Source organism: Marmota marmota, unplaced genomic scaffold, assembly GCF_001458135.2.
Source record: "Marmota marmota marmota unplaced genomic scaffold, marMar, whole genome shotgun sequence".
Lineage (NCBI taxonomy): Eukaryota > Metazoa > Chordata > Mammalia > Rodentia > Sciuridae > Marmota > Marmota marmota.
This window is the reverse complement of record NW_026000082.1, coordinates 37,958,880-37,974,470: the sequence shown is the minus strand read 5'-3', so window position 1 is coordinate 37,974,470 and position 15,591 is coordinate 37,958,880. Positions and strand designations below refer to the sequence as shown.

The 15,591-nt window shown below is 55.8% G+C and overlaps 1 protein-coding gene across 1 annotated transcript in view; it reads right to left on the bottom strand.

Annotated features, from left to right (window-relative positions):
* Positions 1 to 14,479, bottom strand: part of Lactbl1 (lactamase beta like 1) — a 14,807-nt gene extending 328 nt beyond the window's left edge. Inside the window, exons 1-7 of the mRNA XM_048782708.1 lie at positions 14,468 to 14,479; positions 10,883 to 11,018; positions 8,617 to 8,726; positions 7,067 to 7,224; positions 5,865 to 6,076; positions 1,256 to 1,361; positions 3 to 324 (exon numbers count right to left, since the gene is read on the bottom strand). Of these exons, the coding sequence (XP_048638665.1) occupies positions 3 to 324; positions 1,256 to 1,361; positions 5,865 to 6,076; positions 7,067 to 7,224; positions 8,617 to 8,726; positions 10,883 to 11,018; positions 14,468 to 14,479 (1,056 nt within the window). The remainder of the gene's footprint in view (positions 1 to 2; positions 325 to 1,255; positions 1,362 to 5,864; positions 6,077 to 7,066; positions 7,225 to 8,616; positions 8,727 to 10,882; positions 11,019 to 14,467) is intronic.
* Positions 14,480 to 15,591: the final 1,112 nt, after the last annotated feature.

The window sequence follows — 15,591 nt, the reverse complement described above, 5'->3', positions numbered from 1 at the left end:
GTCTTGGCCGCGTCGGGCCGCAGGAGCCGCTGGGGCCCACTGCCCAGGAGCGCCATGGCCAGCTTGGCCAGGTCCGCGGGGGTCGAGTACATCTGGCCCGACGGACGGTACCAGCCCAGGTCGTAGAGCGGGGCCGGCCTCCCGCTGCCGTAGAAGCCGGCCGCTAGGCGGGCGCGCACTGAGGGCGTGAGGTCGAAGCCCGTGTCCCCCATCCCCAGAGGCTCCAGCACGTTCTCTGAGATCCAGCGCTGGTAGTCACCCTGCGTGGTGTGGGCTGCCAGGACGTGGGCCAGGAGGGAGAAGGCCAGCGTGCTGTAATGGCATCTGTTAGGAGGGCAGTGGAAACCGCAGTGAGACCCTGGGCGGACTTCTCCAGACCCTAGTTAGCCCCTTCCACCAGCTCAGGCTGTCTGACATGCCACCCGGAAGGAACCCGCTTCATTGCGTCAGACCCAGAAGAGACTTAAGAAGTCACTGGAAGTAACTCTCCATTTCAGGTCTGGAAAGACTCAGCCCAGAGAGGAGCAGGAAACTGCCCGGGGCACAGGACAGCTGAGGAGAGCTGGGCTCAGCAGGACATGGGGGAAAATGGTAAAACAGATCTTACTGGTGCCTTACACTTTTATTATGATTTACTTTGTCAAATGGAAGATTAAAGTTGTAGACTGTTAATGGGGCCGGGCCAGAAATAATGACCATGTGGCCCAAGGATTATCAAATAATAATAATCTCTCCTCCTTCCTCCAGTGCATGACATTCACCAATAGTCAGTAAAAGCGATGCAGTCTCAGATCTCTAAGATAGTGCCCTAGGAGTCCCAGGATGGATGAAATGGGCGCGCCTGACTCCAAGCCAGCAGCCTTGCTTCTACAGAGGAGGACGGTGAGGTTCACAAGGTCAAGTGCCTCCCCCAAGGTCACAGGGCAAGTGAGAGCAGAGCTGGAAGGAGGACCCCAGCCTGCGTCCACCTCAGTCCAATCCTCTCTCCCTCAGGGGAAGAGGGCCCCGAGGTTCGGCACTGGGAGAAGCAAAGAGAAATTGGAGGGAAGGTGCTTGATCGCTGTTGAGCTGATGAATGGAAGGAACTGGGTCCTGGGTCCGCGATCTGCCTCCCGCTGGAGGCCTTGGTGATAGGGACTGTGTTCAGGGATGTCCCAGGTCTCTGCTGACTCTGACCCTCCAGGATTTTTCACAGGTATGTGTGTCTCTTCAGGAGGTACCTGACATGTGGCTGGTATCAGGGCACGCTCCTCACCTGGTTCCTGGGTCCACCACCAGCACATCATCCTTGAGCAGGTTCAGGGCTTCCTGGGTGCTGCCTCTCCACAGCAGTGAGGTGGAGCGTAGCCTCCTGGGTAGCCCTAGAGAAGAGCAGTGGTCAGACCTGCTGGCCTGTGTTTCATTGGGGAAGTCACTGAACCTTTCTGATCCAAGCCTTATCTATAACTTGAGGGGACTAATGCCTATGTCAGAGGGCTGATGTGAGGGGGACATGAGATACTATGCTTAGCAGGGCACTTGGCACATACTAACTGCTCACAGAATAATAGTTCTGGACCCGAGGTGTAACTCAGTGGTATAGCAGTTGCCTGGCATGCTCCAGGACCTGGGTTCCATCCCACTACTATAAAAAACGTTAATTGTTATCAACTATAGAACATTGAATTTCCACAAAAACTTCTTGAGGTCAGTGATCAATCCGGTTTTGTGGAACCGGCTCCTCTGTCCACTTGAGATTTTATGTCTTAGATGTGACAGGTATTGGAAGGATCACAGGCTTGGGAGTCCGTCCATCCATGCACCTGTCGCCAATTTATGAGCATGTGTTTTGTGCCAAGGACTGTTCTGTGTACTAGAGATTCAGCAGTGAACAAAGTCCCTGCTGTGTGGAGTGGACATTCTCATAAATATGCATGCTATGGAGGGCATTATCTCCACATCAGAAGACAGGGACTGCTCCTTTATATAAGATGTTCAGAGAAGGCCTTGCGGAGAAGGTGATCCTTGAACAAGTGATCCCTGGAGGAGATGTGGAAGTGAGTCAGGCAGTTGAAAGAAAAGGATGTCTTAGGCAGTGGGACAGCAAGTACAAAGGCCCTGAGGTAGGAATGTCATGGTATCTTCATGGAACAGCATGGGACAGCCATGTGGCTGCAAGAAATGAGAAGGGGAGACTAGGGAGTGAGAGATACTGGAGGTGCAGATAACTGGAAGGGTTTCACTTCCCTCTGAGTGGGCTGGGGCCTCTGCAGGGGTTTGGGGCAGAGGGATGACATCATCCAACTTGTATGTTACCAGGGGGCCCTGGCTGCTGTGTGAAAGCAGGATGTAGGGTGATTGTGGAGGCCGGAAGCTCGCAGGAGAGGGCCACCATGCTTGTCATGGCCTGAACCACACGCTAGCCATGGAGGTGGTGAGGAGCGGCTGGGTTCTGGACAGGTTTCTGAGAGCAAGCCCTACAGAATGGGATACCAGAGGGGCTGTGGTGGTGTGGGAGGTACCAGGAGTGACCTCAGGGCTTGTCCAGCAGCCAGAGGTGGAGTCCCAAGTCCTGGGCTTCAGTTTTCACTCCAGCATGCGGGGTGCACAGCCCTGAGCTGGTGGCTTGCCCTCTCTGAGCCGCCTCTGCTCCCTGTGAGACTTAGAAGAAAGAACCCCAGGGCAGAGGAGCCCTGCTACGGGCCTAGAGCCGCTGCAGGTGGCAGATTTCTCCACTGGTCCCTTTGGGACAGGGAGGAGCCGGGGGGATATTTTTTGAAATTAAATTATGGTTTATTGGTTCATTTTAGATTCACACATTATTGGGGTTCGTTTTGGCCTAATTGTGCAAGCGCGGGGTACAGTGTGTTCTGATCGGTCTGCAGTACTTCCCCTTCCCCTGTCTTCCTGCTCCCTTTCCTTCACTGCTCTTTCTTCTATTTATACATATTTTTAAAATCAGTGCCTTGCAGATGTACATAAAGGTGACATTCACTGTAGTGTGTTCACATAGGTACACAGAGAAGTTGGGGCAGAGTCCTTCCCGGGGTCTTCCCTCCTCCCATCCCTCCTCCAGCCCTTCTCCAGCCCTCCTCCCTCCCCTCCTCCCATCCCTCCTCCCATCCCTCCTCCACCCCTCCTCTACTCCACCATCTCCCTTGTATTTTCATAGGGTGGGGGTGGGATATTTCTTAACTGACCTGCAGCCAGCCCTGTGCGGGGTTCCAGTTATAAATGAAGAAAACCCACAATGTGCCCCTAGAGGGAGCCCTAGGGTCACAGCCAGGGTGGATGTCCCTGCGCCCTGCCAAGGCCTAGACAGCTCCCCGCTCCCTGTTTTCAGGACTGGGTACTAACCCAGGAGCGCCCTGCCACTGAGCTACGTCCCCTTTGTTTTCTTGAGACAGGATCTTGCCAAGTTACAATCCTGGTGCCTCAGCCTCTCCCATGGCTGAGATTGCACCATGTACCCACCAAAGTTTGCATTTATAATATTACATTCTTAAAGAGAACCCCCAAAATGACAACCTCCTCAGGCTCCCCCAGAGTAACAGGCACAGCTGCTAGACCAGTACCTGCTGTGTGGGTGCTGGGTGCTCCGACTCGTCCACTGCGTCCTGACTCGTTATCGTGCTTTCGTTATAATAGTGACCTGAACCAGTCCTTCCATTGATTGACTTATTTATTTATTTTCCATACTGGGACTTAAACCCAGTTTCATCTACAACGGAGCTACATCCCCAGCCCTTTTCTTATTTTTTTTTTAAGACAAGGTTTCACTAAGTTACCAAGGCTGGCCTTGAACTCATGATCCTCCTGCCTCAGTCTCTGGAGTAACTGGGATTATAGGTGTGGGCCCCCACCAGCCACTGTCGCTGTATTACCAAGGAAAAAAACTAGGCTCAGTGAAGTTAAGTGACCTGCCCAAGATCACACAGCAAGGAGACAGAGCGGGAATTTCGGTGCTTGTATGCTTATCCACCAGGCCACCCTCCACCCATGGAGACCCTGATCCTGTCCTGCTCTGCCATCTCAGGAGGACCCATCCCTCTGCAGAGCTTCAGGTTCTGTACGGGGAAGTGTCAGGCCTGGAGCAAGGCCAGGAGGGACGTCCTGAACCCCCTGCGAGATGGTGAAACGGCAGCCCTTTCCAAGGACTCCGCTTTCTGGAGTTTATGGATTGAAGGCCCAAATATGAGCCAAGCACAGCATATGGGACGGGCACCTTAGCCAGGCCACACACCTGGAGGCACAAGGTACCTCACCTTCTCTGTCACCATCCATGGTGGCAGACAGGCGAAGAGGCCGACAGCAGGTCCTTCAGAACCTTCCAGAGCATCCCTCCCTGTCCAGCCCGTGTCCCTCCTGGCCACGCTCCTTCCTGACCCAGGCCTGCCCCCTTCCTGTCCCCGGCCTGTCTCACAGCCCCAGCCTCCCCTGCCCAGCCTCCTGCATCCTGACTTGTTATCATGCTTTCATCACGTAAATCATTTTATTAAGTAATTCCTTTACGTGACTCAAAACCCTAAATCACCAAAGTGTACGCAGTAAAGCGACCACATCGCTCCCTGGAAGCAGCCTGGTGTTTCAGTCTCTTTAGTTCCTTCCCAAGATGTTGGGTGCACATTTCAACTAAAACATATCTGCGTCCCTAATACACACACGTGTTGCATGCAGATAAGGTGTACATTATACATATATACACATTGTATTTGTACGTATATTTTATTTTTATTCTCTATTTGGTAGCATAGTCTATATGCTGTTATAAGTTTTTCTCCTACTTAATATCACACCTTCTTCAATCTCAGTACATAAACATTATTAATCTTTTTTAGGGCAACATAGTATTTGATTGTGTATATATTACAGTTCATGGAGTCATTCCCCTATTGATGGACATGTTGGTTGCTTCTAACTTTTATTATTACAAACTTTGCTGAAACAATTTGTCCACATACTTATACTACACATGAGTACAGAATTTTCTAGAAGTGAGATGGCTGAGTCAAGGGTATATATTTTTGGTGGAAGGGATGGAACCCAGAGTCTTAGGCATGTTGAGCCTGTGCTCTGCCACTGAGCTACACCCTAAACCCTGCATTTTTTATATTTTTTTAATATTTATTTTTTAGGTATAGATGAACACAATCCCTTTATTTACTTATTTTTATGTGGTGCTGAGGATCGAACCCAGGGCCTCACCCTTGCTAGGCAAGCACTCTACAGCTGAACCACAGCCCCAGCCCCTGAAAACCCTGCATTTTAAATTGTGATAAATCTGCCAGTTGCCCTCCGTCCATCAACTTCAGTTCCCACCACTAATGTATAAAAGGACCTGTTTACCATGACCTCACCAACTTGGTGTAGCCGCTCTTTTGATCTTTGCCGGTCGGGAAATGTGTCTCTCCGTGTAGTTTTAATTTGTGTTTATTTTGTAAGAAATGAGCCTGGGGATCCTTGCACTATTTAAAACATTCTTCAGAGCCTTTCCTGTGGATTGTGGATCCTGCCTCTGTCCCCATCTGCGTTTCCGTGGCTTGTAACCTTTGTATCAATTTGTTGGTGATCTTTATTTGTTTACTAAGGGGCACTTGGCCTTCACTGTGGACTAGCCTACAATATCAACCTGTTGACCGGCTGTTGACCTAATAGGCAGATCCTGGCCTCTCAGCTTGAGTCTGACCCATGAGCTGGTGTGTTGTTGATCCATGTTCCCAGCCTTCACCTCCGCCAACCTTCACCTCTTGCACTTGGCCCACCACCCAGGCACTGTGGGTAGGAAGTGTGGCCAGTTAAGGGAGTAGAGCGGGGATCCTGATGGATGTCCCAGGAGTCCCCACCTGAAGGGGTTGGGGTCAGGCCGAGTTGGTTCTGAGACTCACCTGAGAGCTGACTGGCCATCCTGCGGAGGGTGACAGGCGAAGGCCTGGGGGCCGGGCCCACCTCCTCCAGCCCGTCCATCAGGCCCAGCGGGTTGCGAATGGTGAAGGTGCTGGCGTACCGCTCCAGAGGGTCGTCCAGGGAGGCCACGGTGCCCTCCTCCCACAGACGGTACAGCATGAGGACCGGGAAGACCTTGGAGATGCTGGAGATCCTGGGCGCAGGGTGCAGAGGGCAACCTGTCAGCCCCCCACCCACTCCTGCCCTGCACCCCTAGGCTCCCGGAGGAGCACTGAGCCCACTCCCCGGGATGTGAGACTGAGGTTGCCCAGCCTTTGGGGGCCACCTGGGGATGCTGGAGGTCACCAGGGGCAGGGGCTGGAGTGGGAGGGCGCTCCTGAGTATGAACCCCCGCGCCAGGCCCTTCTCCAGGCCCTTTCTACTCTGGGCGGCCTGGTTTGGTCTGTCCTCTGCCTCTTACTGGTGGCTAGACCTATCTGAGACCTGCACGGGTAGTAAAGTGGGTTGGGTGAGACTGTGCGTGTGAAGTGCTTCTGCATCCCAGGCAGGGGCAGTGCTCAGTAAGTGACAGTGAATAGAAGGGGCTGTGTGAAGACTGGTTCCGGGGCTGGGGCTGGGGTTCAGTGGCAGAGGCTCGCCTAGCATATGTGAGGCACAGGGTTCCATTCTCAGCACCACATATAAATAATTAAATACAGGTCCACCCTTCGACAACTAATTTTTAAAAAAGGACTGTTCCCTCTGGGTCCCTGTTATCCCCCAGTATCCCTGGGGTGCCTTCAATTTGCATTGTGAGCTTGAGGATCCTGTGGACAGCATCCAGGAAAGGTGACCCATGGTGTGCAGCTGAATGTCCCAAGCTGCTCCCATCTGGGCCACTGCTGCTGACTCACAGGGACCTGGGGTGAAGGCCCAGGAAGTGGTTATAGTTCCTGTGTGGCACATGGGAAGGGTGGGGAGACAAGGGACCCCTTCCTCACCTGTTCCACAATGATGAGAAATTGAGTACTCACTGGTCCTCTCTGGACCTCAGTCTTCTCCTCTGTAGAACTCTCAGGACTTCATCATGGGCCCTGGCAGCCTAGACCCCCCAGCCACCATTCTCTTGGGTCCCTGCCTTCTAGGTCCCTTTGCCCTCCCATCCCTCGCCCCCCCACAGGACCCTGCAGGCGGCCCAGCTGACCGGTACATGGTGTACTCATTGGGTGTCCCAGAATTCAGGTCAGAGCCGTTCTTCCTCCCGAAGTTCCCAGTCCAGAGCACAGTGTCGTTGTGAATGACGACCGCGGACATGGCAGCCAGGCCCGGGGCCGACATGGCCTGGCGCAGGATCTGGTCCACCTGGAGGGAGAGCGGGAGGCTCTGAGTGTGGTGCGATGGCCCTCCACACCCCCGGGTGGTTCTGCTCAGCCACCGCCACACAGCAGCGACTGGGGGCCCCGTCCTCCAGGGACCCCGGCCTCCACTGAGCGGCTCCCCCAGGGCCCGTCTTACACACAGGCTTCCGCAAACGATTTTGAGCTGGAAGAAGAAGCTTTTCCTTAGCAAAATAGAAAAGATGGGGGCTTGAAAATGGTGACAGACTTGAACCCCGACGCCCTGGGAAACCTGCTGGGCCCACTCAGGCCCGAGTTGGGGAACTGGCGTGTGCAGAGGCCCTGGGGCCTGTTGGAGCACTGATTGAAGATGGCTCCCGACTGTCAGCCGTGGCACTTAGAAGGTGCCAGGGAGGGACAAAGCGCTTCCCATTCACCGTCCCACTCCCTCCTCCCTGTGACATCATCTGCCCATGGCTGGCGGAACCAGGACTGCCTGCAGTTCTCCACGGACTGCCAGGCACCTCGGGCGTGATGGACACGTCCTGAGCAGCTCTGTCCACCCTCGTCCCCACCCTGCGTGCGGCGCCTCTCTGGGCCTCCCTTTCCTCCTGCGGAGACGGGGATTGTGAGGGATGCCAACGGGGCGAAGCCCGGCACCTGCCACACACCAGGGTCACAGCAGGCAACTATGGCTGCCCTCATTGCTTTTTTAAATTTCTATGACTCCTGGATGACCCAGAGCACCCTCTGTCCCCTGTCCTCCAAACGCCTCTCAGGCTTTTGCTGGTGGCGATCTGGCCCGCGCTGGTCCTGCCTTCCCTTCCCTGGACCCCACCCCCTTCCCTTCACCTGCCCCTCTGGTGGCAGTTTCGAGTCCCCCCACCACACCCGGGCATCAGCTCTGGGTTCTGATGCGTTTCCTGGCTGAGTGACTCAGGAGGGTGGGTCCGACAGGCGCAGAGCAGAGCCGTGCTGTGGGGTGTGTGTGATCGCATCGCAGTGGCGTCTGTGGCGTGGACTCTGCCCCCTCTCCCATCTCATCTGTCCCCACCTCCCATGTGGCCTCCTGTCCTCTGGGTGCCACATCCTCAGCCACAGTTCTGGGCCTTTCCCTGCATGCTGTTCCCGTCGGGAGACGCCCTCTGTCCCAGGCTCCCTGGGTGGCACAGCCTCCTCTTCACAGGGCAGCCCTCACCTCCCTCCAGAGCCCTCCCTGACCCCAGCCAGTCCTGTTTGTCCCCACTCTTGCCCCTGTGGTAGACATACTTGTCATCTTGTCTGTCCCTTTGCTCCCAGCCTGGGGGTCTGGGGACAGGTCAGTGTGGTCTTCCTGCCCCGTTCCCAGAGCTCGGCTCAGGAAACACACACTGAGCAAGGGGGTGAGTGGACAAGTGCCCTCCGGGTGGTCACTGACCTTTTCCAAGGCCTCCTTCAACACAGGGAGGGGGTGGGCCAGGGGCACAGACTCGGGGTGCCGTGGACACATCCTCACAGGGGCGGAGGTCACCTCTGGCCCCAAAGAACCTGGAGGGGACATCACATGGTGAGTAAGGACAGAGGTCAGGAGGAGAGTCGGGTCACCCTAACTGGAGGGGGTGGTGGTAGCACAGCCCAGAGCCGTGTCCTGGGGAAAGTCCCCCCCCCCCAGGAGCCTGGCCAGATGCCAGCGCACAGGGCCCACCAGCAGGCACTGAGGGGCAAGGGGCAGAGGGTGCCAGGAGGAGGCGGCGTCCACACTCGCCACCTCTGCTTGGCCTCGGAGGTTCAGTAGGCCACAGTCCTGGCTGGCGGCCACTGTGCCCCTCCTCTCTTGCTCAGCCAGCTTCCTGCCTGTGGTCACTCACTGAGCTCCTTGGGGCAGCCTAGCTACTTCTGTCTGTCTGTCTGTCTCTCTTGCCCATATGTTAGGGTGGGGAGGGGCCTGGAGCCTCACCTGAGCAAGGGGGGAGGAGGGCTGAGTCCACTCTGCCTCTGTCCAGGTGTGGCAGCCTCGCCACCTCAGGGCCGGATTCCTGGGCTCCCCAGACCTGAGCTTACCCTGAGAGGCCAGTGTGGGCTGGTGAGGGTCTGAGGACCCCCAGGAACTACCTCTCCTTGCCTTCCATGGCCGCCTGACACTTCCCCAAGCTGAGCAAAGGTCCTGTGGTAGGATCAGCAGGGCCATAGTTTCGAAGCTCTTCCCACCTCCACCCCGGTGCTGAGGCTGAAGGCCAGGGCCTGCGGGGCAAGCACCCTGCCACCCAGCCTCACCCAGCCCTCTCAGCACTTAGGAGTCTGGCTGCTTTATGACTCCTTAAGGCCAATGGAACGAGGGCAATTTGACTTCCAAGCATAGACCAGGGATTTCCTCCTGGGAGACCCTCCTGCCTCCTGGTCTGTGAAAAGGGGAGGCCTCTGTCCCCACTGGCTGGCCTGCTGCACGGAAGGAAGCCCAGGTCAGACCAGCCACGTGGCTCTGCCAGCCCCAGAGTCACACAGCCAGTTAGCCTGGAGGTCTGTCACTTCCACAGGAAGATCACCTGGGGCGGGGGGGTCAGCAAGTTCCCAGCACAGGCCAATGATCAGAGTCGGGTCTCAGTGGAGCTGGGGCTAGCTTGGCCTCGCTGGTGCACACACCTTAAAGTGCAGACTTGATCCCCTAGCGCCGCGCGGGGCCTGAGAGTCCTGCCTCCACCAGCCGCTCAGGTGATGCCCGTGGAGGGTGCGGACCTGAATCGGCGAGGGCTGTGAACCGTGTGCCTCCCGCTGGTGACTAGTGGGTACACAGTGGGAGGGAAAGGGCAGAACTCCAGGGCAGTTCAATGGGGCCATTTGGTATTTGCTAGTAGATTTACTAGTAAGAAACTCGGCTTCTATTTTGGGTATTGCTTGAAGTTTTTCCCTAATGGTTCATTTGTGTTCTCTGGCAATGTCAGTCTGCCAGGGAGTGGTAAGATGGTAGCTTGAGAAGCGTGGCCCCGGGGGGACAGGGGACGGGGTCTTTCCATTTGAGGAACTGAGAAGGCGCTTATAGAGGAATCAACCTAGAAAGAAAGGGCTGCGGTGGGAGGGAGGGAGCCGCCGGCGAGGAAAAGGAGCCAAGGTATAAGATCTCTGTGGTACGTTGGGAGCCGTGGCCCTCACTGAGCTTTGGGGCTTCTGTGATGCAGGGTGACACAGGCATGGAGACAGGCCTCCCCCACTCCAGAGACCTGGGCGCTGGACCCTCCAGGATCCCAGCGGGTTGGAATTCCCAGGGTTGCCATAGCAACAGAGGCCAAGCTCATCACCGGCAATGGTGGCTCCTTCGCTGGGCTGCAGGGCTGGGCCCGTGGCTGTGGCGGTGGGAGGATCTCTGAAGGGGGTGAGGGCCCGGAGATCCCGCCATGGTGGCCGGAGGCAGAGCAGGGGAAATACTGTTGGCCCTTGCAGGACCCTGAGTTTTACCCTGACTGGGTGGCTTGAGAAGCCCTGGTGGCATTAGGGGAGGTCTGCATTTCATACAGGAGAGCGTCAAGGCCCAGAGAGGTCACGGAAGTTGCCCAAAAGTGCACAGTTCCCGAGGCCTGGTGAGTGGGAATGGAGGCCGGAGCTCCTGAGTCTAAACCTGGGGTCCTCCCTGCGCCCTGGGCTTGGCAGCAGCTCACATCCCAGGAGGACCCATGGGACAGGAGCAGGGGCCGTACCAGTGTGGCACTCACCAGTTGGAAGCTTCGGAAGCTGATACTGCCACAGGAAGCAGCCAGTCATGACCACGGAGAACAGGAAGAGGAGGCCGCTGAGGGCCGGGAAGAGCCACCTCCTCCGCACTCTGGGCAGCTGGGGCCGCCAGCCAGCCTGGAAGAGCAGGGACATGGCGGTCACTGGCACCCACCACTCCTGGCCTCAGGTCCCACAGCTTCAGATAACCCCAGCCCTGGGATCCCAGGCCCCCCAGGTGGCCCCTTCAGCTCCTGGCACAGGGCCGCGCACCCTGGTGGCAGGTTCAGGAGATCTGGAGGAGGAAGCCTGGCGGGGCGCAGGCAGCAGGCCGTGTAGACATGGGAGAGCGAGTCCTGAAGCCGTGAGGGAGGGAGAAAGAAGGCAGTGGGCAGAGGGCCGGAGTCCTGGAGAGGGAGAGGGAGATGGTTGTGCTCTCACAGGGCCAACTAAAGGCCTAGGTCCCACCTCTAGCCGCTGTCCCAGACCTGGGCTAAGCCCCTTTAAGAGGAGTGCCACAGTGCCAGGTGAGAGAGGCACTGTGAGTGCCCTTATGTTACAGACAAGGCTCAGGAAAGTGACTTGCCCAAGGTCACACAGCCAGCGGCAGATCTGAGATTTGAACCCAACACCCAGTCTCCGACCTACTCAACCAAGGTTCTAGAAGACCCTTAATGGTCATTGGTTGAATCATCTGATTTCCAGGTGAGCAGACGGAGGTTACAGGAAGGAAAGGGCTTATCACACATACACACACACACACACACACACACACACAGCTCTATGCCCAGCTCTGAGTTACATCCTCATCCGTTTTTGTTTTGAGACAGAGTCTTGCTGAGTTGCTGAGGCTGGCCTTGAACTTGCGACGGCCTTCTGCCTCAGCCTCCTGAGCTGCTGGGATCACAGGTGTGTGCCTGCCTGGCTAACATATACCATCTCAGTGGACCTCACAACCTGCTCACAAGGCTGGTTTGGAACCTCTGTTTTATAGATGATAAACGGGGCTCAGAGAGGTTAAGCAAAGGAAGTCTATTCTACCCAGCTGTCAACCCTGTGTCTGACAACATGCCCTCTTCTGAGCTTCTTTGTCCCTGTACTTTAACATCTCTCTATTGAGCACCTACTAGGTATCAGGTACTGTTCGAGGCCACAGGGTTCAGCAGTGAACCAACCTCAGGAATATGCACCCCCAGGGAGCTGGAGGGGTGGTGCCTGAAACCTGTCTCCCTGGCTGGCCCGCAGCACACAGGAGGTTTCCTTTCCATCAGAGTGTCTCTGATGCTGAAGGCCTACTATGTGCTCAGCACTGATCCAGGTTATTTATAAACATTACCTCATTTGGTCCTTGCAATTGAAGACGAGCAGGTACTATTATTTTCCTGGTTCTTAAGATATGCTTTTGAACTTCACATTGTCCGGTAAGTTGAGCCTTGGGTTCCAATCTCAGCTCTACCTCCTAAATCCACCAATCGGGCAAGTCCCTCATGTCTCTGGGCTTCTGCCTCTCCAATTGTTGAAGAAGAGGACTGGGCTACTTGTGAAGAGTTTATTTAGTTAGTTATTTTTGTGGTGCTGGGGATGGAACCCAGGACTTTGTGCACACAAGGCAAGCATCTACCAACGGAGCTCTGTCCCCAGCCCAGGAGTTTATTTTTACATCTGGAAATCTCACTGAATTTCAAAAGAATCTTCCAGCTCCAGAATTTGGTATTCATGCTGAAGGCTTCTTTTTTATTTCCCCAGTGTTGGGGATGATTGAACTCAGGGCCTTACTCATGCTAGGCAAGTACTTTACCACCAAGCCATTATTTATTTTTAATTTTCAAAGATAGGATCAATCCAAATGTCTGAACTGGGGAATAATAAACAAATATGCTATATCCATACCATGGAATACAACACAGCAGTGTAAAGGGATGGACTTCAGGTATGTGCAATAATATAGATGAATTTCAAATGCATGACACTAAGTGAAATAAGCCAGACTCAAAAGGCTACAGACTATATAATACCACTTATACAATGTTATGGAAAAGGTCAGACTACAGGAAGAGAAGAGAAAACAACAGTTGCCTGGGACTGGGGCTGGGGAGACAACACAAAAGCAGAAACTGGGGCTAGGGCTGTGGCTCAGCAGGTAGAGCATTTGCCTGACATGTGAGGCCCTGGGTTCCATCCTCAGCACCACATGCAAATAAATAAAATAAAGGTATTGTGTCCCCTTACAACTAAATATGTGTGTGCGGGGGGGGGGGGAGAGAGAACAGAAGTGAATTTGGGAGTTGGTGGAATCGTTCTCTATCCTGTGGAGGTGATTAAGAAACTGTATGCATTTGTCAAAACTCAGAACTGTGTGGACTTATTGTTTGTAAATGCCTCAGTGTTTGTTATTGTTTGTTTTTAGTTTATTTTTGCAGTAATGGGAATTGAATCCAGAACCTCGTACATGCTAGGCAAATGCTCTGCCATTGAGCTGCATCCCTGACCCTTGTGTTTTGAGACAGGGTCTTGCTAGATTGCTGAGGCTGGCCTTGAACTTGTGATCCTCCTGCCTCAGCCTCTGGGGCAGTTGAGATCACAGGTGAACACCTCAGTTTTCGTAAAATGAGTCCATTAAAGACCCTGAGAGCACTAGGAGTGTCCACCAGCGTGTCAGAGGAGTGACACCAGATGTAAGACTCCACCTGTCACTGTCACAGGTTTGCACAAAGACACTCCCTTTGAGCAGGAGCAAAGAGCAGCAGGTGCAGAGCTGGCAAGACCCGGGGTGTCCTCACCTCGCCCTCAGGCGTTGGGTGACAGCGGAGGTCGAGGGCAGAGAACACCAGGGCTGGGATGGGGGCTGTGCGCTCTCTCCACCCCACCCACTTCCACGTGCAGCTGGGGGCTCTGCACCTGCAATCTGCGGCCCTCCCTGGGGTTCAGCCTCATCTCGTGTCTTTCTCCAATCGCAGGATTTATCCCTGTAGACCCGGGTCAGGATTTAGCCTTAAGCTGTTCACCAGCTGCCGCCTTTGGACTCTAAACTCTCTCCCTGTCCCTTCCTGGTTGGAGAACGCTGGTGTGGGGCGGCCCCGAAGGAGCCAGGCCCTCCGCACGTGGCGCCCACTGCCCCTGCAGTCCACACCAGTCTCCTTGGCCTCCTTGGCCCTTTCCTGGGGGCCTGCTCGGACCGTCCACTTTGTCCACTCATTCATTCATTGGGCGGCGCTGGTTCCCAGGGCTGGTCCACACCACCCTGTCACCCTGCACTAGCCACAGGGTGCACTGGGACTAGGGCCTGGGGCCGGGGGGAGGAGGGACTCTGCCCTCACTAGCCGGGGACACAGGACTGCACCTCAGGGCGTCTCCATTTTCCCGTCTCTTCATGAGGCCTCCCCGTGCCTCCTGGAGATCAGGCCAGGACAAGCCAGGCGCCGGAGAGGCTGGAGGAGGGGTCGGCCTCTGGGTGGAGGGGACAGAGCGCTCCAATCCACACTGCTCCTGGACTAGGCAAGGGCTCTGGAAATGTCAGTGGTGGCCACGCAGGTGACAGGGGGTGGGCCACTGAGGGCAGTGCCTGAGGCCGCGGGCCTGGGCCTTACCTGGGTCTTCATCTCCCCAAGGCAAGGACGGTCCAGCTCCGGGAGGATTCGGGTCTAGGCGCCGGGAGCCCCAGGACCACAAGCCGAGTCAGAGGAGCGAAGGCAAAAAGAGGTCGTGGGGGGCTGCGAAGGAGAGGAGGGGACAGGAGCTACTAGGAAGCCTGGCTTCGCCTCCCCGGCAAGGCCCCTGCGCAGATGACCAATGTCTCTGTTTGCCCAGGGCCGTCCTGATTTTAGCGCTGAGAGTCCTACCTTCCCAGAGAGCCCTTCCTCAGTCACCAGCAAACTGGGATAGCTGCCACCAACCTGCCCCCCTCTAGTTCCTCTCCCGCTCCAGCCTGCTCAGAGACAACCCTGCCAGGCCCCCGGGCACTGGCCAGGCTGACCTTCTTCCAGGAGGCCCCGGGAAGGACAGGGCAGTTCAGGCCCCCCAACGTGATCCCCTGTGCTCCAGGGGACAGGAGAGGCTTCCTGGGCTCGGAGGCCCTGCCCCAGCTCTCCAGGGACGGGCAGATGTGGCATCTGATTTCCCCAGCGCTAATCCCCCACCCGCACCCCAGCAAGCGCCTCTGCCAAGGGGATTAGTGCTGGGGTCCCCAGTGACAGGGAAGGGGGCAGACCTGTCCTGTTGGGGAGAGATGGACGTACCACGTGACCGGAGATACTCTAGGATGGAGGTCAGAGGAACAGGAACACTCTGTCCGGAAGGAGTCCCTGCCAAGCCCCATGTGGAAGAGAGGTGGCAGGTGGCAGCTACAGGGTGGGTCCCACAGGGCTTCCTGGACCCTGTCCAAACCCACAGCAGCTCCTCATGCACCTCTGAGGTTTGAAGCCTCGTGTTGAAACTTTCAGGTAACTGGGTTCAAATCCCGGTTCTGTCACGGCCTGTGACCCTGGGTGAAGCACAGTCTCTTTGTTTCTTCCTCTAGAAAGCAGGGGTAATAATAATAACACCCCGGTTGGAGGGAGGATTACATTAGAGCATGCTTGTAGAGCAGGCAGCCCAGGACCTGGCACCTAGAAAGGGCTCCGTAAAGGTCAGCTTCGTGCTCTGACTTGGCTTCTATGCTCGACTGCTGCCCAGCCCCTGTGGGAGAGAGAGATCTCGTGGACATTCTGGAATT